The sequence below is a fragment of the Saccopteryx bilineata genome, chromosome 1 (assembly GCF_036850765.1).
Source record: "Saccopteryx bilineata isolate mSacBil1 chromosome 1, mSacBil1_pri_phased_curated, whole genome shotgun sequence".
Lineage (NCBI taxonomy): Eukaryota > Metazoa > Chordata > Mammalia > Chiroptera > Emballonuridae > Saccopteryx > Saccopteryx bilineata.
Window position 1 is genome coordinate 353,475,375 of NC_089490.1, and position 26,077 is coordinate 353,501,451.

Here is a 26,077-nt window from a genome sequence, read left to right on the forward strand (position 1 = left end):
AGACAGAGGACTGTATTACTCCCAGTGTAGCTGCACAAACATTGAGCATGTTTATGTCAGTTCCCTTGTTCCTTAAGTCCACAGGGTCATTGTGAAGGGCCTGGTAGATACTGCCCATGCAATAGGTTGCACTCCAAGAGAGGAACATTGAGTTTGGGAACACGCCATTTTATGGCAAGCAGTGAGCAAGCCTGTTCTTTGTCCTAGAAGGGGAGATATTGCCTCATCCCTCAAGGCTGCGCATTGCACACACATCCTAGGAAAAGGCCCGGGTAAAAACTTGTCAGGGTCTTGCATTTTTGTCAGCAAAAATGTAAGAGGCTGAAAGACCCATAGAAGGTTTTCCAACAATATGCACTCCTTTTTTCTATATAATACAGTCTTGGCTTCTGATGTATTTTCACAAGGATGTAGCATTCCATTGGCCACTGTGATTAATCAGACCAACAGAGGATAGGACCAAGTTTGTTCAATTTGTCTGATACACCATTTAATTAAAACTACTATCAACAGAAGTCCAAGCATAGGAGGAGGCCAAATTGCAGTATTGGCTTCAACTATGCACCTGGCGTCCTAGACTCAGCCAATTGAGTTAGACCCAGGGAGGAACAATAAGGCTTTTTACGCATTACAGCTCATAGAAGGGAGTGTAGAATGACCTGCTGATCTTGCTGTCATTGACAGTATATAAAGGGGGCAGAATGGCAGAATATGGACCACAATCCCATCCCCATTAAAGAGACATTCAGTGGGTGATGTGGCCCTCGTCACTGCAGTGTGTAATTTGTTATATTTACTTGGGTCACCACTACATGGATTTGGGGCTGTCAGGTAGATAGTGTTGCTGAGTAGTCACAGCTGTTTTGTTTGCCATACATGGCCTAACCCAGGCTGTTCTGGCATCGGGAAGCTGATGATTTTTGTATTGGTCAGATCAAAACAAGTTGTACTTGTTGTGTTTGTAAACAAATGGAGGGGTCCACATTTGGGGGCTGCTACCAACAGTCTGAAACACAGCAGAATAGCTAATGTCTGCCATGTCTACATTACATTTTCTGTTTTCATAGCATGTGGACAACATGCTAGCCATAACTGTTGCTGCTTGACTAAACACAGATCATATCATTATTTTTCCAGGGAGCATTGTTGGACCCATTATTGTGAAAAAGAGAATCTTAATGGTTCTCCCCAGTCCTTGCCCCTCTCAGGTTCTAAGGTGTCCTTTCCCATGTATTGGTATTGCTACTCTCCCCCAAGCCATGAAGTCAGTGTGTCCTGTCCCAATGTGCACAACTTCACTCTTTCTCTAATCATCCCCCACTTGGACCTGACCCTCAGTCCAGAGGGATCAGGTGGAAGAGAGAAAAGTAATTTTACAGTATTTACAGAAAGCCATTATACGCTACACCTTAGTTCTTGTCTAGTATTGTTCTCAACCAAATGATCATTATCATCATGATCTAAGGCCTAGCCAATCCAAAAGAGAATCCAGGCATCCGAACTGAGTAGTTTAAACACCAAAGGTTCTTGCTTGCTGGCTAGCCACCTGGAGGGTATACCAATCAGGCTGACCTGGAGTTACTGCTCGGGAAGGAAAAGCACTGTGCCCAGGAATGGTCCGGATGCAATCCTGAAATTTCAAAATAGTTTTATATAACCTTCTCTCACTGTCATCCTATAATTATTAACCAGGAGGAGGCCAAAAAGACATGAACCATTTCAAGAAATAGTTGCATTTAGTGACCAAACTGCCCTGCTAAGATATATAAACCTATAGTTAATGAGGGAGGTAGTTAGAAATCTTTTTGACTCGGTGAACAACTAAGGTGTTGCAACTATGAGAACTATGAGTTGATGCTTCTTATCTCTCTCACTTCCTTTCTCTGTCCCTGCCTGCTGTCCCCCTTACTCTCTCCCTCTCTCTCTAAAAAAAAAAAAAAAAAAGGAAATCTTTTTTATTTAATTTTGAGGGGCCATTCCAAATCTCAGCAATACCAGATGCTTGCAGAGACCATGGAATGTTCATTGAATACCTTGACTCTTGACCCACTGTTTCCTCAAAATAGAGAACATGGTTGCTGTACTCCTTGGTTATTTCATATCTGCTAATGTCTTTTTTTCCCACTATCAACTTGAATGACTGCTTGGTTGTGTATTTAGTATTTTAGTCATCTTTCTTCAGAGTTTTCCAGAGGGTCAACTGCTTGCTAGTATTGAAACTAATTGTAGAAAAGTCTGAAACCAGTGGATTCTTACCCTTTAGTGCCCTTCTGTGTTAAAAATACTTTTCAGCATTTTTACAACGGCTAAAAATGCACTTAGGAATATGTAGGATGGATTAGAAAATATCAAGCAACAGAAGAATGAGTTTTAAAAGATTAAAGAAAATTACAGATAAGAAATACTGACAAGAGATCCAACATAAGCGTAATTAGTGATCTTGAAGAAAAATTGGGAAAATAGATAAGCAAAAATTAAAGATAGGAAACCCTACCCCCAAAGAGCATAATCTACAGATTTTAAAAGCATGCCATTTCCCCCAAAAAAATATTAATAAAGAAAAGTTAACACAGGACAAATTATTGGACCTGGACATCTAGGCCAAAATATAAGTATTTTTTTTAACAAATAAGGACATTGAAGGAGAATAATCTGATCGTTTCAGACTTTTCTACAACTAGTTTCAATCCTAGCAGGCAATGGACTCTCTTGGAAACTCTCAGAGGAAGGATGACCAAAATACTAGGAACACAGCCAAGCAGTCATTCGAGTCATTCAGAAGTTGTGGAAGTACACTTGCCCACTTCTAACATGACTTTCATTTTTATGTTTCTCTTCTGTTACTTTTAAGCTCTGCCACATCATATCTTAAACAATTTCATTATGAAATATAAAATAAATACAGAAAAGTGAATAAAACTAATTATTTTAAAAATAAAAGTAGGTGTAACCTCACCCAAGCCAGGAAATTTGAGTTTTCCCAACTAAATTCCCCTCAGTCATTCTTTCAAAATCACAACTTCTTCCCTCCTCCCCAAGAAGCAGCCATTATCCTGACTGTATGGCAGTCATTTACTTGTTTTCTTTTACACTGACCCATGAGTGTATGTAATCTTAAACTATAAATATAGTTGAATTTTGCCTGATTTTGAACTGTATATACATGGAATGATACTTTATGTATTCTATACTGTCAATGTTATGATGGTAAGAGTCAACCAGTTGCTTCAGGTAGCTGTAGTTAATTTATTTTTATTGCTGTAAAACATCTTTGGCCTGACCTGTGGTGGTGCAGTGGATAAAGCGTCAACCTGGAATGCTGAGGTTGCCGGTTTGAAACTCCGGGCTTGTCAGGTTAAGCACATATGAGAAGCAACAAGTTGATGCTTCCCACTCTTCTGCTGCCTCTCTCTCAGTCTTCTCTCTCTAAAAATCAAAAAATAAAATCTTAAAAAAGATTTTGATAGGTGACCACACCAAAATCTGTAATAACCATTCTATCGTAGGTGGACTTTGAGTTATTTTCATTTATGACTTCGTGTTGTTATAAATATTTTAATACTTAAATTCTGAGGCACATGCACACACATTTATCTAAGGTAAATAATTAGGAATAGACTTGTTATATCATGAGGGAATATGTTTTCAAACTTATCAGATATTGTCAAGAGGATTGTACCAATTAATTCTACCACTGCCAGTGTATAAGGGTGACTCTTGCAAATTTTGTCAGACTTAGATTTTAAAATTTAACTCGTCAGGTGTGTGTTTTGGCATATGATTGTGTAAGATTGGAATTACTTTTTTATGAGCTTTGTAGAAATTTCTGATGAAGCTGTATGATCTGAAGTTTCCTTTGTGTGCTCACTTTTCTTACTTTTGATTTAACTTTTAAAATAATTATACATTATGTAGATTTTCTCTTATTGAGCAATCTTGGTAATAGTATTCCTATGCTTTTATCTGTTTATCTAAAAAAAATTTTTAGCGAGACAGGAAGAAAGATGAGAAGCATCAATTCTTATTGCAGCACCTTAGTTGTTCATTGATTGCTTTCTCATATGTGCCTTGATGGGGGGAGGAGGGGGCTACAGCTGAGCCAGTGACCCCTTGCTCAAGCCAGCGACCTTTGGTCTTAAGCCAGTGACCATGGAGTTATGTCTGTAATTCTGTGCTCCAGCCAGCGGCCCTGTGCTCAGGCTGGTGAGCCTGCACTCAGGCCAGCCGTCTTGGGGCTTTGAACCTGTGTCCTCAGCATCCCAGGCTGATGCTCTCTCCACTGCGCCTGGTCAAGTGTTCATTTAAATTTTAAAACTTATTGGCAAGTGTCTTAATACTATTATCTGCTTAATTTATAAATTATCTCTAGTGATCTATATCTCTAGTGATACTTCATTAATTACTTATTTCTTTTCTTCTATTTTGGTTGAATTTATTTTACCATTCTTTTTCTAAATTCTTAAGTTGGATGCTTAGTTCATATATATTTCTTCTTTTCCAACACAAATTTATGGTTATGATTTGCCTTTAAATCACTGCATTAACTTCATCCTTCTTACTTTTTAAATTTTTTTAAATTAATTTTTTGTAATTTAGAAAATTAACAGGGTGACATTGATCAATAAGAATACATAGGTTTCAGGTAAACATTTCTATAGCATTTGGACTGTTGAATATGTTGTATAACCATCACCAAAAGTCACTCCATCCTTCAAGTTTTGATATTATGTGTTACTTTTTTGAGTCTAAAATACTTAACTGCCTTTTGCAGTTGAGTATTTTAACTCTTTAACTAATTGGTTATTTTAGTTTATTAATTTTTTTTTATTAAGTGATAGGCAGGAGGCAAGGAGGCAGAACTGGACTCCTGCATTGCCCCAAGGGTCCACCTGGCAAGCTCTGGGGCCAAATTGCTGCGGGAGGGTAGGAGACAGAAAAAGAGAGAAGGGGAAGTGGAGGAGTGGAGAAGCAGATGGTTGCTTCTCCTGTGTGCCCTGACCAGAAATTGAACCCAGAACTCCCACATACCAGGCCGACACTCTACTGCTGAGTCAAATGGCCAGGGCCTGACTCATGGATTATTTTATATTTTAACCGATTTTTTTTTTTTTTGTATTTTTCTGAAGCTGGAAACGGGGAGAGACAGTCAGACAGACTCCCGCATGCGCCCAACTGGGATCCACCCGGCATGCCCACCAGGGGCTGCGCTCTGCCCACCAGGGGACGATACTCTGCCCCTCCGGGGCGTCACTCTGCCGCGACCAAAGCCACTCTAGCGCCTGGGGCAGAGGCCAAGGAGCCATCCCCAGCTCCCGGGCCATCTTTGCTCCAATGGAGCCTCGGCTGCGGGAGGGGAAGAGAGAGACAGAGAGGAAGGAGGGGGCGGGGTGGAGAAGCAAATGGGCGCTTCTCCTATGTGCCCTGGCCGGGAATCGAACCTGGGTCCCCCGCACGCCAGGCCGATGCTCTACTGCTGAGCCAACCGGCCAGGGCCTTATTTTAACTGATTTTAATTGATTGTGTTTACATAGATTCTAGTGTTGCCCTGAATGCATCGCCCCTCCCCCATATTCCCCTCAACATCTCCCTTGTCCCCCTCCCCAAAATACCCTCCCCCCTTTCCTTCAGGTTTATCCCATCCTATCATCCCCTTTCCCTCTGTTCTCTTTTCCTCTGGTCCCTTTGACCTCTCCTCTGTCTCAATTCTGTTCCTCAGTTCACTTTGTTCATTGGATTCCTCAAATGACTGAGGTTATATGATATTTTTCTTTCTCTACCTGGCTTATTTCACTTAACATAATAGTTTCCAGGTCCATCCATGTAGTCGCAAAAGTTAAGATTTCCTTCTTTTTCATGGCCCTATAGTTTTCCATTGTATATATATATCACAGCTTTTTAATCCACTCATCCTCTGATGGGCACTTAGGCTGTTTCCAGATCTTCGCTATTATAAATAATGCTGCCATAAACCAGGTTATTTTGACATTTGATTATGTTGCATACCCATCACCCAAAGTCAAATTGTCTACTGTCACCTTCTATCTGGTTTTCTTTGTGAACCTACCCTCCCTCAGCCACCCCCCCTGTAAACCACCACCCTCTTGTCCATGTCTGTGACTCTCATTTTTATGTCCCACCTATGTATGGAATCATATAGTTCTTAGTTTTATCTGATTTACTTATTTCACTCAGTATAATGTTATCAAGGTCCATCCATGTTGTTGTAAATGATCCGATATCATAATTTTTTTTTTTTTTTACAGAGACAGAGAGAGAGTCAGAGAGAGGGATAGACAGGGACAGCCAGACAGGAAACAGAGAGATGAGAAGCATCAATCATTAGTTTTTCTTTGTGCGTTGCAACACCTTAATTGTTCATTGATTGCTTTCTCATACATGCCTTAACCGTGGGCCTTCAGCAGACTGAGTAACCCCTTGCTTGAGCCAGAGACCTTGGGCTCAAGCTGGTGAGCTTTTGCTCAAACCAAATGAGCCCTCACTCAAGCTGGCGACCTCGGGGTCTCAAACCTGGGTCTTTCGCATCCCAGTCCAACACTCTATCCACTGCGCCACCGCCTGGTCAGGCCGATATCATCATTTCTTATGGCTGAGTAGTATTCCATAGTATATATGTACCAAAGCTTTTTAATCCACTAGTCCACTGACGGACACTTGGACTGTTTCCAGATTTTCGCTATTGTGAACAATGCTGCCATAAACATGGGGGTGCATTTCTTCTTTTGAAACAGTGCTATGGTGTTCTTGGGGTATATTCCTAAAAGTGGGGTAGCTGGGTCAAAGGCAGATCGATTTTTAATTTTTTGAGAAATCTCCATATTGTTTTCCACAGTGGCTGCACCAGTCTGCATTCCCACCAGCAGTGCAGGAGGGTTCCCTTTTCTCCATATCCTCGCCAGCACTTATTCTGTGTTGTTTTCTTGATGAGCACCATTCTGACTGGTGTGAGGTGATATCTCACTGTGGTTTTAATTTGCATTTCTCTAATGATTAGTGATGTTGAGCATTTTTTCATATGTCTATTGGACATCTGTATGTCCTCTTTGGAGAAGTGTCTATTCATTTCTTTTGCCCATTTTTTGATTGGATTGTTTGTCTTCCTGGTGTTGAGTTTTACAAGTTCTTTATAAATTTTGGTTATTAAACCACTTCTTATCAGACATATTGTCGAATATGTTCTCCCATTGTGTAGTTTGTCTTTTTATTCTGTTCTTATTGTCTTAAACTGTGCAAAAGCTTTTTAGTTTGATATAGTCCCATTTGTTTATCCTGTCTTTTATTTCACTTGCCTATGGAGACAAATCGGCAAATATATTGCTGTGAGAAATGTCAGAGAGCTTACTGCCTATGTTTTCTTCTAAGATGCTTATGGTTTTACGACTTACATTTAAGTTTTTATCCATTTTGAGTTCATTTTTGTGAATGGTGTAAGTTGGTGGTCTATTTTCATTTTATTGCAAGTAGCTGTCCAATTTTCCCAACATCATTTGGTAAAGAAGCTGTCTTTACTCCACTGTATTCTCTTACCTCCTTTGTCAAACATCAGTTGTCCATAAAGGTGTGTGTTTATTTCTGGGTTCTATATTCTGTTCCATTGATCTATATGCCTGTTCTTATGCCAGTACCAGGCTGTTTTGAGTATAATGGCCTTATAGTATAACTTGATATGAGGAAGTGATACCTTCCACTTTATTCTTCCTTTGCAAGATTGCTGAGGCTATTTGTGTTCTTTTTTGGTTCGATATAAATTTTTGGAATATGTGTTCTATATCTTTGAAGTGTGTCATTGGTATTTTAATTGGTATTGCACTGAATATATAAATTGCTTTGAGTATTATAGACATTTTAATGATGTTTATTCTTCCTAACAATGAGCATGGTATATGCTTCCATTTGTTTGTATCTTCCTTGATTTCTTTTATCAATGTTTTATAATTTTCTGAGTACAAGTCTTTAATCTCCTTGGTTAAATTTACTCCTAGGTACTGTTTTTTTTTGGTTGCAATAGTGAAGGGGATTGTTTCCTTAATTTCTTTGACAGTTCATTGTTGGTGTATATAAATGCCTCTGATTTCTAAGTATTAACTTTATATCCTGCCACCTTGCTGAATTCATTTATCAGGTCCAGTAGTTTTTTGACTGAGACTTTAGGGTTTTCTATATATAATATCATATCATCTGCAAATAATGACCGTTTTACTTCTTTTTCGAATTTGGATGCCTTTTATTTCTTCTTCTTGTCTGATTGCTGTGACTAGGACTTCCAGAACTATGTTGAATAAGAGTGGTGAAAGGGGGCACCTCTGCCTTGTTCCTGATCTTAAGGGGATTGATTTTAATTTTTGGCCATTGAGTATGATGTTGGCTGTGGGTTTGTCATAGATGGCCTTTATCATGTTGAGGTATGTTCCCTGTATTCCCACTTTGCTGAGAGTTTTGATCATGAATGAGTGCTGGATTTTATCAAATGCTTTTTCTGCATCTATTGAAATTATCATGTGGTTTTTCTCCTTCCTTTTGTTTGTGTGATGAATCACATTGATTGATTTGCAAATATTGTACCAGCATTGTCCTCCATAGAATAAATCCCATTTGATCATGATGTCTGATTTTTTTTCATATATTGCTGGATCCGGTTTGCTAATATTTTGTTGAGGATTTTAACATCTAAATTCATCAGGGATATTGGCCTATAATTTTCTTTCTTTGTGTTGTCTTTGCCTGGAATCAAAATTATGCTCGCCTCATAAAAGGAGCTTGGAAGTCTTCCTTCCTCTTGAATTTTTTGAAATAGTTTGAGAAGGATAGGAGTTAGTTCTTCTTTGAATATTTGGTAGAATTCACTTGTGAAGCCATCAGGCCCAGGACTTTTCTTTGTTGGGAGTTTTTTGATAACTGTTTCTATCTCATTTGTTGTAATCGGTCTGTTTAGGTTTTCTGATTCTTCCATATTAATTTTTGGAAGATTATATGTTTCAAAGAATTTGTTCATTTCACCTAGGTTGTCTAAGTTTTTGGCATATGGTTCTTCATGGTATTTTCTTACATTCCTTTGTATTTCTGCTGTGTCAGTTGTTATTTCTCCACTCTCATTTCTAATTTTATTTGAGTCTTCTCTCTTTTTTTCTTGGTGAGTCTGGTTAAAGGTTCATCAATCTTGTTTACCTTTTGAAAGAACTAGCTCCTAGTTTCATTGATCCTCTGTATTGTTTCTTTAGCCTCTATGTCATTTATTTCTGCTCTGATCTTTATTATTTCCTTTCTTCTACTACCTCTGGGCTTTACTTGCTGTTCTTTTTCTAGTTCTTTTAGAGGCAGGGTGTAGTTGTTTATTTGAGTTTTTTCTAGCTTCTTAAGTTATGCCTTTAATGCTATGAACTTCCCTCTCAGGACTGCTTTTGCTCTGTCCCATAAATTTTGAGTTGATGTATGCTCATTATCATTCATTTGTAGGAATTTTTTATTTCTTCTTTGATCTCATTGTTAACCCATTCATTATTTAATAACATGGTATTTAGTTTCTATTGACAATATGTGTTTGAGTATTTTTCAGTTTTTCTGTTGTGGTTGATTTCTAGTTTCATGCCATTGTGATCAGAGAAAATGTCTGATATGATTTCAATCTTTTAAATTTGTTGAGACCGCTTTTGTGCCCTAAGATGTGGTCTATCCTAGAGAATGTACCATGAGCATTTGAAAAGCATGTGTATTCTGCTGCTTTAGGGTGAAAGGTTCTGAAGATATCTATTAAATCCAATTGATCTAGTGTGTCCTTTAGGTCTGTTGTTTCTTTGTTAATTTTCTTTCTTGAGGATATATCTAGTGATGTTCCTGGGGTATTGAAATCCCCTACTATTATAGTATTGCTATTGATCTCGCCCTTTATATCCATTAAAGTCTGCTTTATATATTTAGGTGCTCCTATATTAGGTGCGTAGATATTTATAACGGTTATATTTTCCTGTTTGCTCCCTTTATCATTATGTAGTGACCTCCTTTATCTCTTACTATAGCCTTTGCTTTAAAATCTATTTTGTCTGATAGAAGTATTGCTACTCCAGCCTTTTTTTTAATTCCATTTGCATGAAATATTTTTTTTCCATCATTTTACCTTCAGTCTATGTGCATCTTTTGTTTTAAGGCATGTCTCTTGTAGACAGCATATATCATATATGGGTTCTGTTTTCTTATCCATGCAGCTACCCTGTGTCTTTTGATTGGATCATTTAATACATTTACATTTAAGGTTATTATTGATTTGTAGTTGTTTATTGCCATTTTATTCTTTAAAGCTGTATTCCTCTTTTGCTTATTCTTTTCCCCCTTTGATCTGTTTACAGCAGGCCCCTTAACATTTCTTGCAGCATTGGTTGGGTTGTAATAGATTCCTTGATGTTTTTTTTCTTGGAAGCTTTCTATTGCTCCTTTAATTTTAAAAGATAACCTTGCTGGATAAAGTAGTCTTGGTTATAGGCTCTTGTTCTGCATTACTTTGAGTATTTCGTGCCATTCCCTTCTGGCCTCAAGTGTTTTTGTTGAGAAGTCGGATGTCATCCTTATGTGGGCTCCTTTGTAGGTGATAGCCTTTTTTTCTCTAGCAGCTTTTAATATTTTCTCTTTATCTCTTAGCTTGATATTTTAATTATGATGTGTCTTGATGTAGATTTCTTTGGGTTTCTCTTTAATGGAATTCTCTGTGCTTCTTGAACTTGTGTGACTTTTCCCTGCATCAATTAAGGAAGTTTTCAGCTATAATTGGGTTGAACAAGGTTTCTATCCCCATGATAGCAAACCTTTTTATAAAAACTGCCCACTTTTGCAGTGCTGACCAACCTGTTTCCTCCTATCCACTAGTGGGCATTCCAGCTTTCATGGTGGGCCAATCACGGTGCCATTTGGTTGCTTTCTATTCTTCTTCAGGAACCCCTATGATATGGATGTTATTTTTCTTCATGTTGTCACAGAGCTTAGTGTTTCCTCAGACTTTTTATTTTTATTTTTATTTTTATTTTTGTATTTTTCTGAAGCTGGAAATGGGGAGAGACAGTCAGACAGACTCCCGCATGCGCCCAACCGGGATCCACCCGGCACGCCCACCAGGGGCTACGCTCTGCCCACCAGGGGGCGATGCTCTGCCCCTCCGGGGCATCGCTCTGCCGCGACCAGAGCCACTCTAGCACCTGGGGCAGAGGCCAAGGAGCCATCCCCAGCGCCCTGGCCATCTTTGCTCCAATGGAGCCTTGGCTGCGGGAGGGGAAGAGAGAGACAGAGAGGAAGGAGGGGGTGAGGGTGGAGAAGCAAATGGGTGCTTCTCCTATGTGCCCTGGCCGGGAATCGAACCTGGGTCCCCCACACGCCAGGCCGATGCTCTACCGCTGAGCCAACCGGCCAGGGCCTCCTCAGACTTTTTGAGTCTCTTTTCCATTTGCTGCTCTGCTTCTGTGCCTTTGTTTATCTTGTCCTCTAACTTGCTGATTCGATCCTCAGCTTCATCCTTCCTGCTTTTAATTTCTTATATTGTGGTCTTCATTTCTGATATTGTATTTGTCATTTCTGACTGATTCTTTTTTATTATTTCAATGTCCTTTTTTATACTTGCTATCTTTTTATTTAGATGTTTGTTATGTCCATCTATTGTTGTTCTAAGATGGAGGGGCTGTGTTCACGTGCCCGGGTCTACAAGCCTCCACCAGCCTTGTCCTTCGCCCAGCCCCTGCAGTTGGGGCTGCGCTCCGCACCAGGGAGCCGCAAGCCTTGGCACCATGGGCAGGGCTGTGGACCTATGCTCAGCCACGGGTGTCTGCCTGTTCCCGGACTTCCGCCCTGCCCCTGCGGGTATAGCTGTGCGGCAGCAAGCCCTGTCTCTGTGGCCTAGGTGGGGCCACACAACCACACTCAGCCATGGGTCTCCGGGTCTCAGCCTGTTCCTGGGCTTTCACCCGGCCCCTGCTGGCGGAGCTGTTTTCACAAGCCCCGGCTCTGTGGGCTGGGCAGGGCTGCATGCCCTGGTGCTCAGCCATGGGTCTCTGCAGTTCCCAGGCTTTCACCTTTCTCCTGTGGGCAGGATTGCAGGCAGGACCGCTCTAGCTTGTCTGGCCCTGCAGCCAGGCTGGACCATTTTTGTGTGTTCACTCCATGCCCGCCAGGCGAGACTGAGCTCATGCTGGGCTTCAGTCATGGCCAGCCCAGTTTCCATCCCTGCCAAAGGGTCCGCGCTGCCATGTCCCGCTGCTACCCGCCCTCTGGCAAGCCCTCTGGCAAGCCCTCAGCAGTGTGGGTCAGGGCAATGCAGCTCAGACCCTAGCACTCAATTCTCTATTCCTGAAGGCTCCCTCTTTCTAAGCGACTCTACTCTGAGTGCCGCGGGAGAGCTTCTTTGGCTGGTGTCCTGCTTATCTTTGCTGGTATTGCTGATTCCAGAGGAAATATTCACTTTAGATTTGGGGGGTGACTCAGCCCAGGGGTTAGGGTGACTGTCCCTCAAAGTGTTTCTCCCTGTGCCTCCTAGATTACACTTTCTTCCCGCTGCTCTGGTCCTCTCCTCTCTCCTGTCCCCCAGAGCCCCGGGAGTGTAGTTGTGAGAGTGGATTTCTGCGTGGTCCCTTTAAGAAGAATCCTGGGTCTGAGAAATCTGTTTCTTTCTCACAAACAGTATCCTGACTTGTTTCACAGCTAAATACTGTCCGTGTGCCTCTTCTAGGCTCTGGGGCTGCAGGCTGGGGCTTTGCTCCTGGGGCCCAGGACCCTCTCCTCTCCGTTAAACTCACTTCCCGCCAGGCGAGGTTCTCTGGGCTGCCATTCGCTCTCGGGAGCTGGGCAGCTTTCTCCATATTTCTGCTTTTTCTACCAGTCTCAGTGTGGCTTCTTCAGTGTTCCTTGGTTGAAAATTCCTCTTAGTCCAAAGTTGGTTTTTCCAGATGATGGTTCTTAAAATTATGTTGTAATCCATTTTGGTTCTGGGAGGTGGAAGTTGGTACATCTGCCTACTCCATCACCATCTTGCTGCCTCACTCATGGGTTATTTTAAAGTATATTTCTTGATTATGAAACATAAGAGAAGTTTCTTATTCCTTTTTAATATTTCCTCTCTAGCATTGTGGTCTGAGAACATACCTGGTTTTAGTTCTTTAAAATAAGATGACATTTGTTTCGTGGTTCAGTATATAGTTTTATTTTAGCTTCCTAGTGCACTTGGAAACAACATGCAGTATTTTATATCAGTTAAGATTATTAATCCTGTTGTTCAAATCATCTATATTTGTAGTGATTTTTTCTAGATAATTCAATTACTGTGAAAATGTTAAAACTCTCCTTTATAATTATTTGCTGCTTATAAAAATTAGAGGATATTTCAAAATGAATATGAAGCGATAAAATATCCTCTAATTTTTGTGAGCAGTTAGATTGTGTCTTTCATTTTGTACTTGTTAGTTTTTGTTTTATGTATTTCAATACTGTTATTAGTGACTACAAATTTGGAATGATTGTTTCCTGATGCATTCTTGACAATCCTTTATGTCTAATAATACTTTATACCCTAAGGTTTATTTTCTATGATATTTGTGTACTTTATGTCATTACTGGGACTATTGCTCCACAGTGTTAATGTGTGTTCCATGTGGGCAACAACTTAATAAAAATATTTTGTATACTTAGTATCTGTATAGGCACTCAATTGTTGAATGACTCGATAAACATAAAGTAAAAATTAAAATTAGTTGGTTGTGAGAATCATCAGATACAGAAGGTTGATTTTAACATATTTCCTTAGTTCATGGTATTATATTATCGGTTTATGCAAAGGCCCATTGATTGTTGGTTGGTTAGTTGGTTAACTTATTTTCACTAATCATTCTCCTCCCTACTTGTAGGCAACTGACCTAATATATTTGAAATTTGCCATAGAATTGTGTGTGTGCTTGTAAAAGATGTGAGGTTGTTTTTTGGTGCGTTCATTTCTATTTACATAAATGGCATGATACTAGAGACCTCATTATATACATTGCTTTTTAAATGATATCATATTTCTAAAATTTTCTATCCTAGTATTGTCCATATTTTTAATGCTGTTCAAATATTCAAATAGTTTCCCTTCGTGTGATTTCACATTTTATTTATTCCTTCAACTATAATTATGAAATTTTAATTTATGATAGTAAGAAGGGATATATTCAGCTTATAAGTTGTAGAATAATGAGTATTATAAGTACTTAGAGTCTTTGAATTTCCCCTAATTGTGCTTATTATTTTAAATTTCTAGAGTTGTCCTACACTCCAAGCTCACAGATCTCTGTGTGCTTGCTCTCTGTCTTGGGATACAATTAATTTTATCTGTAGTCTCTCTTCCCTGTAGGCTGGAATACTGTGGTTTGACTTCGCTCTGTTGTCAGGATCTCTCCTCTACTCTCAGCAGCAACCAAAGACTGATAAAAATGAACCTGACCCAGAATACGTTAGGTTGTGAAGGAATTACAAAGTTATGTGAAGTCTTGAGGTCTCCTGAATGTAAACTTCAAGTTCTAGGGTAAGTCTTCATTGGCTTCTTTGGAAGAAGATTTTCTGGAATGAGAGATTGGGGGAGCCACTAATTTTTTGCAGGCCTTGGAGTTAATCTGATTGTGGATCCCTAGATATTTTCTAGGCTCTTATTTGCTTTTTTCCCATAGAACACTGAATTTTGAGAGACATAATGTAACAGTGATGAAGAGCCATGAACTCTAGAACCAGACTACCTGCGTTTGACTTTTGGCCTTGCTACTTAGTAGATATTTGAACTTGTGCTAGTTCCAATCTCTCTGTGATTTGGTTACCTGATCTATAAAATGGATAAATTGATAATATCTACACATAGGCTTATTTTAAGGATTGATCACCTTAGTCAATATAGCTTGTCTTTAAAACAGTGCCTAACATATAATAAACAATGTGTTAGCTCTTTTCATCATCATTAGTCGTACTTTTTTGCTTGACTAAAAAAAGGCTCTTGGAGGATCCTTTTAAATTTTAATCTATTTCTCTGCTATATGCTATTGTCCTCCAACTGCAGTACCCCCCTCAGTGTATCCCTCAGTTTCCTTTTCTACTCCCAGCCATGTTAATATTCTGTCTCTACTTTAAAAGAACAATCTCCCTGCCTCTGCCACTGTTGGAATACATTTTCCAAAGAAAGTAAAGGGCTGTGGTAAACTTGAATGAATTATTCTACATACTTAGAAGAGATGGTCTCTTATTTTTTCAGGTTGTGCAAAGAGGCCTTTGATGAGGAAGCCCAGAAGCTGCTGGAAGCTGTGGGAGTTCACAATCCACACCTAGTCATTAAGCACAACTGTAATGATCATAACGAAGAATATGGTTCCTGGTGGCAATGTTTCTAATTGGAAGAACTTGATATTAAAGTAAAAGAAAGACCTCAGAGTAACAAGACCTGGGGCTCTCAGCTTTAGATACTCTTCTTACACATATTGTATTTGATGTTAGATATAGGTTAATCATCTCACTGTAAAATGTCTGTTCTACTTCACATAGGAGTTGAAAAGGCTAAAATAAAATGAAAAACATAAAGCTTTGTAAAAAGTGTACCTTGATCTTTTTCCTTGGATGCAGAGCTTAAGGATCCAGATGTGAGAAGCCTAGAAATGAGTCTAGAGGATGAGGCCAGGAAAGAACACCTTGTATTGCTTTCTCTCCGTCCCCACTGTCATGGCTTAGTTCACAGTCTTGCCATCTCTGGTACATTTTATTGCATGCTTTTCTGTGTGTATTCTTAGGATCACTAGTGTTAGAATCACATGGATCTTTCTTTAAAATGTAGATTCCTGAGCCTCATACTAGACTGACTCACTGAATCAGAATATCTGGGTGAGGGTCCTAGGAACTGGCATTTTTAGTATTTCCCATGCAATTTTTTGATGCATTAATATGTGAGAATCACTAGTCTTAGTCGAAGTGGGAGTCCACATCTATAGTGAGCACTTTCTGTAGCCTATTTTAATACAAGGAAGGCAGAAAGATTATTGGTGTTAGAGAAACAGGAGTGTTTGATGAAAACATGGCACAATAAAATTTTCTATAAAAGAATGTTTTGGAAACTTATTGCAATGTAACAAACAATCCCAAAACTTAGTGGCTTCAAACAATAACCACTTCGTTATATGTCATGACTCGGCAGATTCGAATTCAGAAAGAGCTTGGCTAAGCATTCTTTTACTCCACAAGAACGTCACCTGGAATTCCTTTGTGCTATTGAGCTGACAGTTAGGTTGTTCTTGAAGCCCCAGAATGACTTTGGTCACATGCCTGGTGCCTTAGAGAGGATACCTAGAAGGCTGGGTTGGGTTGGTCCCCTCTTCTCTGTAATCTTAGAGCCTCTCCATATGGCCTCTCCAGCTGAAAAAAATAAAGTTCCTTGATGGGAGTTCAGGTCTGATGGAGGCCATGAGGAAGTTGCTGGTTCTCTTTAAAAGTAGGCTCAGAACTGGCATAAAGTTACTCTGTCTTACTTCATTGGTCAGAACAGTATGGGCCAGCCAGATTCAAGGGCAGTCACTGCTTGATGCTTGATGGAAGTAGTGTCAAAGAATTTGTGACATTCTTTAGTCCTCTACAAACTATATATTTTTTTCTCCCTGTCTGTAGGAGATAAGAAGGCCTCTTAGCTGGTATAATAGCCCCCGAGATAATGTGACAGGGATGAAAAAAAGAGTGGACCATGGCGGTCAGAAGGGGGCAGATGGCAGTCATGTGAAAAGTTATAGGTGATATTACTGGAGCTGATACCTACACAGAAGGGATATGGCTAACATTCATCATAGATAATACTTAGAAGACGGATCATTACTGAGGTTGATGCCCCGTCATGACAGTCATGCTGGCTAGAGAAAGAAAGTCAGCCACAGGCTGTCAGAACAGACTCAGAAAAGTAAGTACCATAGTCACCCCTTTTCCACAGGGGATACTTTCCAAGACCCATAGTGGATGCCTGAAACATCAGATAGTACTGAACCCTATACACATACTTTTTTTCTTCTATACATACATACCTTTTCCCTTAAAGGAAGCACATTATGGCTTCTCTTTGACATATATGAATTGCCAGCATCACTTTGAGGCCATTATTAAGTAAAATAAGAGTTACTTGAACTCAAGTACAGTAATGCTGTGACAGTCAATCTGGTAACAGAGAGGACTAGGCTACAAGTGACTAAAGGTGGGGAGTATATACAGTGTGGACAAAGGGATGATACATGTTCCACACAAGAGGGAGAAGGACAGTGTGAGATTTCATCAGAGTGGCACACAATTTAAGACTTATGAATTCTTTATTTCTTGACTCTTTTTTTCATTGAATATTTTTGGACCATGGTTGACCTTGGGTAACTGAAACCATGGAATTCAAAACTGCAGAATAAGGGGACTGCTGTTGGCATCAGAGAAGTGACATTCCTTTCACATGGCAGTAATTATCCTTCAAACAACAGATAACAGTATTTCCAGGCTGCCCAGGTAAAACTCCAAGGAGATGATAAATGCTGCTTATCAAGGTTATTTCTACCAAACTTTCAGATACAGGAAAATTCTTGTGCATTTTTTTAAACCATTTCAGAGCATAATAGAGGAAGATAACTTTCCCATCTCATTTTATAAAGCTAGAAAAGCGGTGATAATAGAATCTCACAGAGAGAGCACTATAGAGAAATTTACAACTGAATGTCACTTAGGTGTATATATGCAAAGACTAAATATAAATATCTGAAATTTAATTCCAGCCCTGGCCGGTTGGCTCAGCGGTAGAGCGTCGGCCTAGCGTGCGGAGGACCCGGGTTCGATTCCGGCCAGGGCACACAGGAGAAGCGCCCATTTGCTTCTCCACCCCTCCGCCGCGCTTTCCCTCTCTGTCTCTCTCTTCCCCTCCCGCAGCCGAGGCTCCGTTGGAGCAAAGATGGCCCGGGCGCTGGGGATGGCTCTGTGGCCTCTGCCCCAGGCGCTAGAGTGGCTCTGGTCGCAACATGGCGACGCCCAGGATGGGCAGAGCATCGCCCCCTGGTGGGCAGAGCGTAGCCCCTGGTGGGCGTGCCGGGTGGATCCCGGTCGGGCGCATGCGGGAGTCTGTCTGGCTGTCTCTCCCTGTTTCCAGCTTCGGAAAAAAAAAAAAAAAAAATTTAATTCCAGCATTCAATTAAAATATATCATGACAATTGTGACTTATAACAGCAGTGCGAAAGAAGATAATTAGAAGGAATGTTATAATTTATGGCATCAGTTGTTGATGGAGGAAGACCAAATAATCACCTTCATATATTTTGAAAAGGCACTTAATAAAATTTAGTCTTTTTTTGTCAGGTACATCTATAATGTGATGAGGAATGTTTACCCTAAACTAATAACAGTATACTAGAAGCTTTGCCATTCAGATTTGGAAAATATGGCTGGTATCACACTATCAGATCATCCATGGGCTGGGAGTGGGGTGAGGCAAGGGAAGCACTGTTCTCGGGCTTGTGCCAGTTCAGTGTTGGGTACTTGATTATAATTTTTGATACTGGTTGTGGATATTTTTGTGTTGATTTTGATTTTTAAAAATATTGTACTGCAATAGTATTTATCTTGATTTTGGAGCTTTTGGGGGACATCTCCTTAAAGCCTGTGCATCAGGTAAATCACTTCCCTTGTCCTAAACAGCCCTGGGTTCGGAAGTGTTTACGATTTTAAATAGTATAGTTATAATGTGGTCAAAACACACTTTAGCTTTGTTAATTCTTTACATTTTATCTTTTTAAAAATTTATTTTGTAAATTATTATTTCTGTTATCTTTGAATTCCTTCTTTCATTATGCTAACCTCTTAAGTTAGATATTTACCCTATTGATTTCTAGCCTTTAGACTCTTTTGTGATAAACATTAAAACTATAAATTTCCCTCTCTGTATGTTTTAGCTGAATCCAAATCTTGAATATGGAGTATTTTCATTAGAGTCTATGTTCAAATATTTTCTGATTTACACTGGAATGTTTTTCTCTGCGACCCATGTGTCACATAGAAGTATGCTTGTGACTATACAAACTTAGGTTTTTTTTAATTATCTTATTGATTTTTATTTTGAGTTATTATCAGGTAATAACGTGTTCTGTATGAAATGGTTTTGGAAATTCGTTAAAATAGACTTTATGACCTAGTATATAACCAATTTTCTAATGTGTACTTGAAAAGAATAGGCATTTTCCCATAATTAAGCATGTATACACACACACACACACACACACATCTCCATTAAATTAAGCTTTGTAATTATGTATTTCAAATATTTTTGTAGGTCCTGGCCTGCAGCAGTAGAGCATCGGCCCGGCATGTGGAAGTCCTGGGTTTGATATCCGATTAGGGCACATAGGAGAAGTGACCATCTGCTTCTCCATCCCTCCCCCCTTATCCTCCCACAGCCATGGTTTGAATGGTTCGAACAAGTTGGCACTGGGTGCTGGCCTCCCTTCAGGTGCTAAAATAGCTCAGTTGTGGAGCAGCAGAACAGCGGCCCCAGATAGGCAGAGCATGGCCCAGTAGGAGGCTTGCCAGGTGGATCCCGGTCAGGGTGCATGCGAGAGTGTCTCTCTGCCTCCGCACCCCTAACTTAATAAAAACATTTTTTTACTAATTTTTTTCTGCTCAATCTATGAGAATACTATCTTAATCTATGAGAATACTATTAAGAATATTATCTTCTAATATGATGGAGGGATTTTCTATTTTTTTCCTGTAGTTCTTTAAATTTTTGTTTTAAACATTTTGAGGCTATGGTATTAGGTAAATGTGGTAGAAATATGTCACAGGCAGCTTTAAAATTGCATACTTTCAGCTTAGCAACCAAGAAGAAAAAATGTCTTCTATACCCCTGCTTTGGTTTTAAATGTTTTCCAAAGGCTCTAACTGGCCCATTGTGGATCCAGTGATGTAGTACCGTATAATTTTTAAGGATTTAAAATCATGACTCTTATACACATGCAGGATAAACACTTGTCAAAGATTATTATCAATTCATTAGTAAGAGAACCAGTAAATGCTGTTTTAAAAATTGAGGAACTAGTGTTTATACATCCACCATAAAAGTGTTAACCTAAAAATAAAAGGCCATAGTGAGAGACAAAAAGCATTTATTTGACATTAAAGGGGGGGGGGCAGAAAATCTATTTGAAAAGCAGAAGTTCAGGCAGAAACCCAAATAGTATTCTGATTTAGGAGACAAAGGCAAGGGATATTTATGAGAAAGGAAAGGAGACAATTATATCAATAGAAGGAAGATATTTCTCTTTGTGCAGATAAGCTAATTCTAAACAATGTTTTAAATTTTCTTTTAATTTTCATTCCAGTAGTCATCAACTCAGTAGTCATATCTGCTTCCTTGTCTTTTCAAACAGTTCTTTTGGGACGTAATGTTGCGTTAGGCCCAGTACAAAGGTTATTTTGCCCTGTTTTAACATTCCAAAGGTTTGAGGAGTAAGACATGCAAGGCAGTTCCTCTGGGATGGCAGCTCTTCCATTTAAAGTAACTCTGTTTATATTATTTTTCATATTTTTCCTCATTTTCTTTTTATTCATTGAGAGGAGGGGAGACACAGAGACAGACTCCCGCATGTGCTCTGACCGAGATCTACCCGGCAAGCCCACAGTAGGCGATGCTCTGCCCATCTGGAGCCGCTGCTCCACTGCTTAGCAACAGAGCACTTAGTGCTTGAGGTGGAAGCCATGGAGATGTCCTTATCACCTGGGGCCAACTAGCTCCATTCAAGCCATGGCTTCAGGAGGAGAAGAGAGAGAGAGAGAGAAGCGAGAGGGGCAGGGATGAAGAAGCAGATGGGAGCTTCTCCTGTGTGCCCTGACTAGGAATCTAACCTGGGACATCCATAGGCTGGGAAATGCTCTACCACTGAGCCAACCAGCCAGGACCTTTTCCCTCTTTTGATCAAGATTTTCCTTGAAAACATTGCTGATCAATTACTAGAAAGCAACACTAATTATTAAAAGCATCTTTGGTACTCCACTGTCAGGATGGCTCATTTTCAGGGAGATATCATGCCACTGTAGGTCCCTTGTCACCAGGAAGACTCATTCCCAGTATGTCACATCCTATGTAGGAGGAAAGTTGTTTTTCTTATCTCTTAGGAGCCTTGGGCCACATATGAGCAACAAGAACACCAGAATAGAAGAAGGCTTTCCCATTAGGTGTAAGGGCAAAGACCTTCTGTAGTTTCTGTAGTTTTTCATATGAAGTATCAAAGGTCTTGTGATTATGTTAAAACATTGAGCACCCATTATCAGAGTGGTGTCCTTATAACATAGAGCTATGCAAGACAAAGTTTTATAACAGCAACAATTTTTATAACAAACAAAATGCTAAGTCCAATTTGAAGAGTAGATCTGACCCAGGAGGCAATACTTGAGGGAAGTTCATGAAGATATTAAAGAATCATGAGGTGTCAGTAGGCCCTGTATTTAATCATTTGGCTTATACCTGGATTTTATCCACTTTCATTTTTATTTCATCAGAGGTATTTTATCCAAGTATAACAAGAACTATCAAAAAAAGAGCAAACCCCAACTTGTTCAGTTAGGATGTAGTCAAGAGAAATTCTGTTTAAAAGAAACTGTGCAAGAGAATTTGAAGATTTTTTTGGGTTGACATGACAATCACTGTAATTCCTGTCCAAGGAAAAGGTATTCTTCAAAATCTGGTTCCTTTGCTGGGGTTGGCAACGCCAGGCATTAAACATCCCCGGCTATGTGTGTAACTAGTTGCACATTTTGACCTGTGAAGTAGGTTTAAAGATGATGCCTAATGTTGATTGTCTTTCCAGTTAGAAATTAAGGGGTAAAAGGAAACAATAACTATTATAGCAAGCGCTTGGCCTCTAATATTATTTGTTAGCTAGGAAAGAACTGAAGTAAGGAAAAAAGAAGGTGTAGATTATATAGACCTGGTTCAGAATCTTGGATTAGTTTTTCACAGCAGACTTCACCTACTTCAGTTTTTAGTAATTTAAAATTTAAAAATCAGTTGGTTGAGTTAGGTGTAAGGTGTAAGATCTTTCTTTAAATAGGAAACATGAATCCAAGAGTTAACACCTTTAAATATATGGATTAGAGTACCTGAAATTTTGGAGGGATCATGTAGGAAGAAAGAGATAAATTTTTAATTTAGCTTACAAAGGTGTAATTTACTAAATTACTGTAAGTGGCTTAGAAGAGAAAACAATTTCTTATTATCTGGAAAACAGATCAAACAGCAGTAACATTTTATATAAAAATTATAATCATTCTTATCAATTCATTTAGTCTCATGTTATTAAAAAATGAAACTAGACCACCTTCTTAACACCATTTACAAGAATAAACTCAAAATGGATTAAAGGCCTAAATGTAAGACCTGAAACCTTAAAACTCCAAAAGAAATCACAGTAAACTCTGATATTGCTTTTAGTATTATTTTTTCTGCTATATCTCCTCAGGCAAGGGAAACAAAAAAGTGAATAAACAAATAAGACTACATCAAACTAAAAAGTTTTTGCACAGCAAAGGAAATCATTAAAAGCCTACCAATTGGGAGGAGATATTCACTAATGATACATCTGATAAGGGATTAATATCCAAAATCTGTAAAGAACTCATATAACTTAATACAAACAATCCAATAAAAAATGGGCAGTGTACCTCAATAGACATTCTACAGAGGACAGGTGACCAATAGACATGTGAAAAGGTGCTCAATGTCACTAATCATAAGAGCAATGCAAATTAAAACTACAATGAGATACCACCTCAAACCTGTCAGAATGGTTATCAATAAAGTGTTGGAGAGAATATCGAGAAAAGGGAACCCCTGTGCACTGTTAGTGGTGTTGCAAATTGGTGCAGCCACTGTGGAAAACAGTAAGGAGGTTCCTCAAAAAAATAAAACCGGAACTGCTGTAAGACCCCAGTTTCACTTCTGGGTATTTATCCAATGAAATCCAAAACAATTATTTGAAAAGATATATGTGGCCCTGGCTGGCTGACTCAGTGGATAGTGCCAGCCTGGTGTATGGACAACCTGGGTTTGATCCCTGGTCAGGGCACAAGTAAGAAGCAACCATCTGCTTCTCTCGCCACCCCTCCCTCTTCTCTCATTCTTCCCCTCTTGCAGCCAGTGGCTCAATTGGTAATCCAAAGGATGTGGAAAGAAAGAAGGCAGTAACACCAAATAAAATCAGAACAGAGGATCAGCAAAGAAAAAGACTTTCTTTGAAAAAACAAACTGACAAGATTGATCATCAAAAAGAAAGTAAAACAGCTATCCTTAAAATAAAATTTCTAATTAAAAGTAGATAAGTCTTGGAAAAGTTTATCATACAAAAATCAAGAAGAAATCAAAACTAAAATTCAAGCAAAAATTTCTCCAACTCAGTATGAGAAAGAAAAGCATAGGCCAACACCCTTTATGCTTAGAAATGTAAAATTTCTAAATAAAGTATGAGCAAACAAAAATCAATATATTTATAAATGAATATCTCAAATAGGTTTACCTTAGACATATAATGATCTAATAATAGAAATCTGTGATTAGTCAGCCATTCTGGTCAACACCCTGCTTACTGCGCCTAACCAGTCCTATCAGAACTCAGCATCCCGGCTCATCTGAGCAGGTCTTGGAAGTGATTTCTGCAGTTCAGGATTATTTTAAAGCTAAATTGAAAATATTGGTATTTTTTTTTCTTTTGTATTTTTTTTTTCTGCACAAAGAAGGAGGCTTTTTCACTTACTCAATCAGAGGCCAGTTTTTATTTTTTTGTTTTTTTAAGCCGGCTAAAACAGCATCCGCTGTGCAGAATTTAAAGCCTATTAGCTCAGCTGAAGAAGGGGGTAGAGAAGGGAAGATAAAAGGAGAGAACCTGGGAGAAAACAAGCATCATTTTATTTTGCTATGTGGTAGGAACCATCTATGAGAAAAGATAGTACAGAATTGTTTTTCTCGAACAGTGGTTCTTAAACCATAAGATATTTTTTCTTGTGTTTTTCCTTAGTCTTATGCACCCCTTTTCTTGAGAGCTTTGTTCCAGAGTTTTGGATTTGGGGGTTTTTTTGATGAGGAGGTTTTATTTATTTGTGTGTGTGTGTGTGTGTGTGTGTGTGTTGTGGTCCCAGCTGAGACATCATGTCTGCTCTGACGCCTCCAACCGATATGCCAACCACCACCACTGACAAGATCACACAGGCTGCCATGGAGACCATCTACCTTTGCAAATTCCGAGTGTCTATAGATGGAGAATGGCTCTGTCTGCAAGAGCTGGATGACATCTCACTTATGCCTGACCCAGAGCCTACCCATGAAGATCCTAATTATTTCATGGCTAACAAACACATGAACCTGATGAACATGGCCAAGCTGAGCATTAAGGGCTTGATTGAATCAGCTCTGAACCTGGGGAGAACTCTGGACTCTGACTATGCCAGGGGTCCCCAAACTACGGCCCGCGGGCCACATGTGGCCCCCTGAGGCCATTTATCCGGCCCCCGCCACACTTTCGGAAGGGGCACCTCTTTCATTGGTGGTCAGTGAGAGGAGCATAGTTCCCATTGAAATACTGGTTAGTTTGTTGATTTAAATTTACTTGTTCTTTATTTTAAATATTGTATTTGTTCCTGTTTTGTTTTTTTACTTTAAAATCAGATGTGTGTAGTGTGCATAGGGATTTGTTCATAGTTTTTTTATAGTCCGACCCTCTAATGGTCTGAGGGACAGTGAACTGGCCCCCTGTGTAAAAAGTTTGGGGACCCCTGGACTATGCACTTCTCCAGCAGTTCTTCGTGGTGATGAAGCACTGCCTGAAACATGGCTTGAAAACTAAGAAAACTTTCCTTGGACAAAATAAATCCTTCTGGGGGGCTCTAGAACTAGTAGAAAAGCTTGTTCCAGAAGCTGCAGAGATAACAGCAAGTGTTAAAGATCTTCCAGGATTTAATACACCAGTAGGCAGAGGAAGAGCCTGGCTTTGACTGGCATTAATGCAAAAAAAAAAATTTCAGAATATATGAAAGCTTTAATCAATAAAAAGGAACTCAGTGATTTCTATGAGCTAAATGCCCTCATGATGGAAAAAGAAGGATCCATAATTGCTGGTCTATTGGTGGGTCTGAATGTCATTGATGCCAATTTCTGTATGAAAGGAGAAGATCAGGATGTTCACATTGGAGTTATAGACTTTTCAATATATCTCAAGGGTGGAAACAGCAGTAAAGATAGTGAAGGTGATGGCCAGATTACTGCAATTCTGGACCAGAAAAACTATGTAGAAGAACTCAACAGACACCTGAATGCTACTGTAAACAACCTTCAGGCAAAAGTGAATGCATTAGAAAAATCCAATACTAAACTGACAGAGGAACTTGCAAGAAGAAATGGAACTAGTTATAGAGGAAAGCTCCTACATTTGGAATCCAACCGGAAGGGTCCTAAGCAAGACAGAACTTCAAAAGGACAAACACTAGGTGAAGCAAGAAAGCATTTAAAGAAGGAGCCACAATTATGACTGGATGTTGAAAAAGAACTGGAGATCCAGATCAGCAAGAGGCAGGAGATGGAACTGGTGGTGAAGATGCTGGAGAAGGATGTCTGTGAGAAGCAGGATGCCCTGGTGTGTCTGTGGCAGCAGCTGGATGATCTCTGGGCTCTCAAGCATGAACTTGCCTCTAAGCTGCAGAGTTCAGACTTAGGAGTAAGGCAGAAAAGTGAACTGAACAGTCACTTGGAAGAGAAAACTAATCAGATGGCTGCTACCATTAAATAACTTGAACAAAGATTGCACCAGGCTGAGTGAAGCCGCCAGTCTGCTGAACTGGACAACCGGCTCTTCAAGCAGGACTTCAGAGACAAGAACAGGCTGCAGCTGGAGGTGGAGGACTCACCAGGCAGTGGAACCGCTAGAGTTAAAACTAAAACAGGAAACAGAAGCATCCCAGGAAAGGGTTCCCAAAAGCCAGAACCCAAAACGGATGGGAAGCACAAAATTCAAGAAAAATATGTTAAACTTATAAAGAC

The 26,077-nt window shown here is 39.5% G+C and overlaps 1 protein-coding gene and 1 pseudogene across 1 annotated transcript in view; both read left to right on the forward strand.

Moving 5' to 3' along the window:
- Positions 1–15,833, forward strand: part of NLRP14 (NLR family pyrin domain containing 14) — a 46,167-nt gene extending 30,334 nt beyond the window's left edge. The window contains exons 11-12 of the mRNA XM_066253822.1: positions 14,372–14,542; positions 15,257–15,833. Of these exons, the coding sequence (XP_066109919.1) occupies positions 14,372–14,542; positions 15,257–15,392 (307 nt within the window). The 3' untranslated portion in view covers positions 15,393–15,833. The remainder of the gene's footprint in view (positions 1–14,371; positions 14,543–15,256) is intronic.
- Positions 15,834–24,164: 8,331 nt separating this feature from the next.
- Positions 24,165–25,856, forward strand: LOC136319645 (protein RUFY3 pseudogene; annotated as a pseudogene).
- The last annotated feature ends 221 nt before the right edge of the window (positions 25,857–26,077 follow it).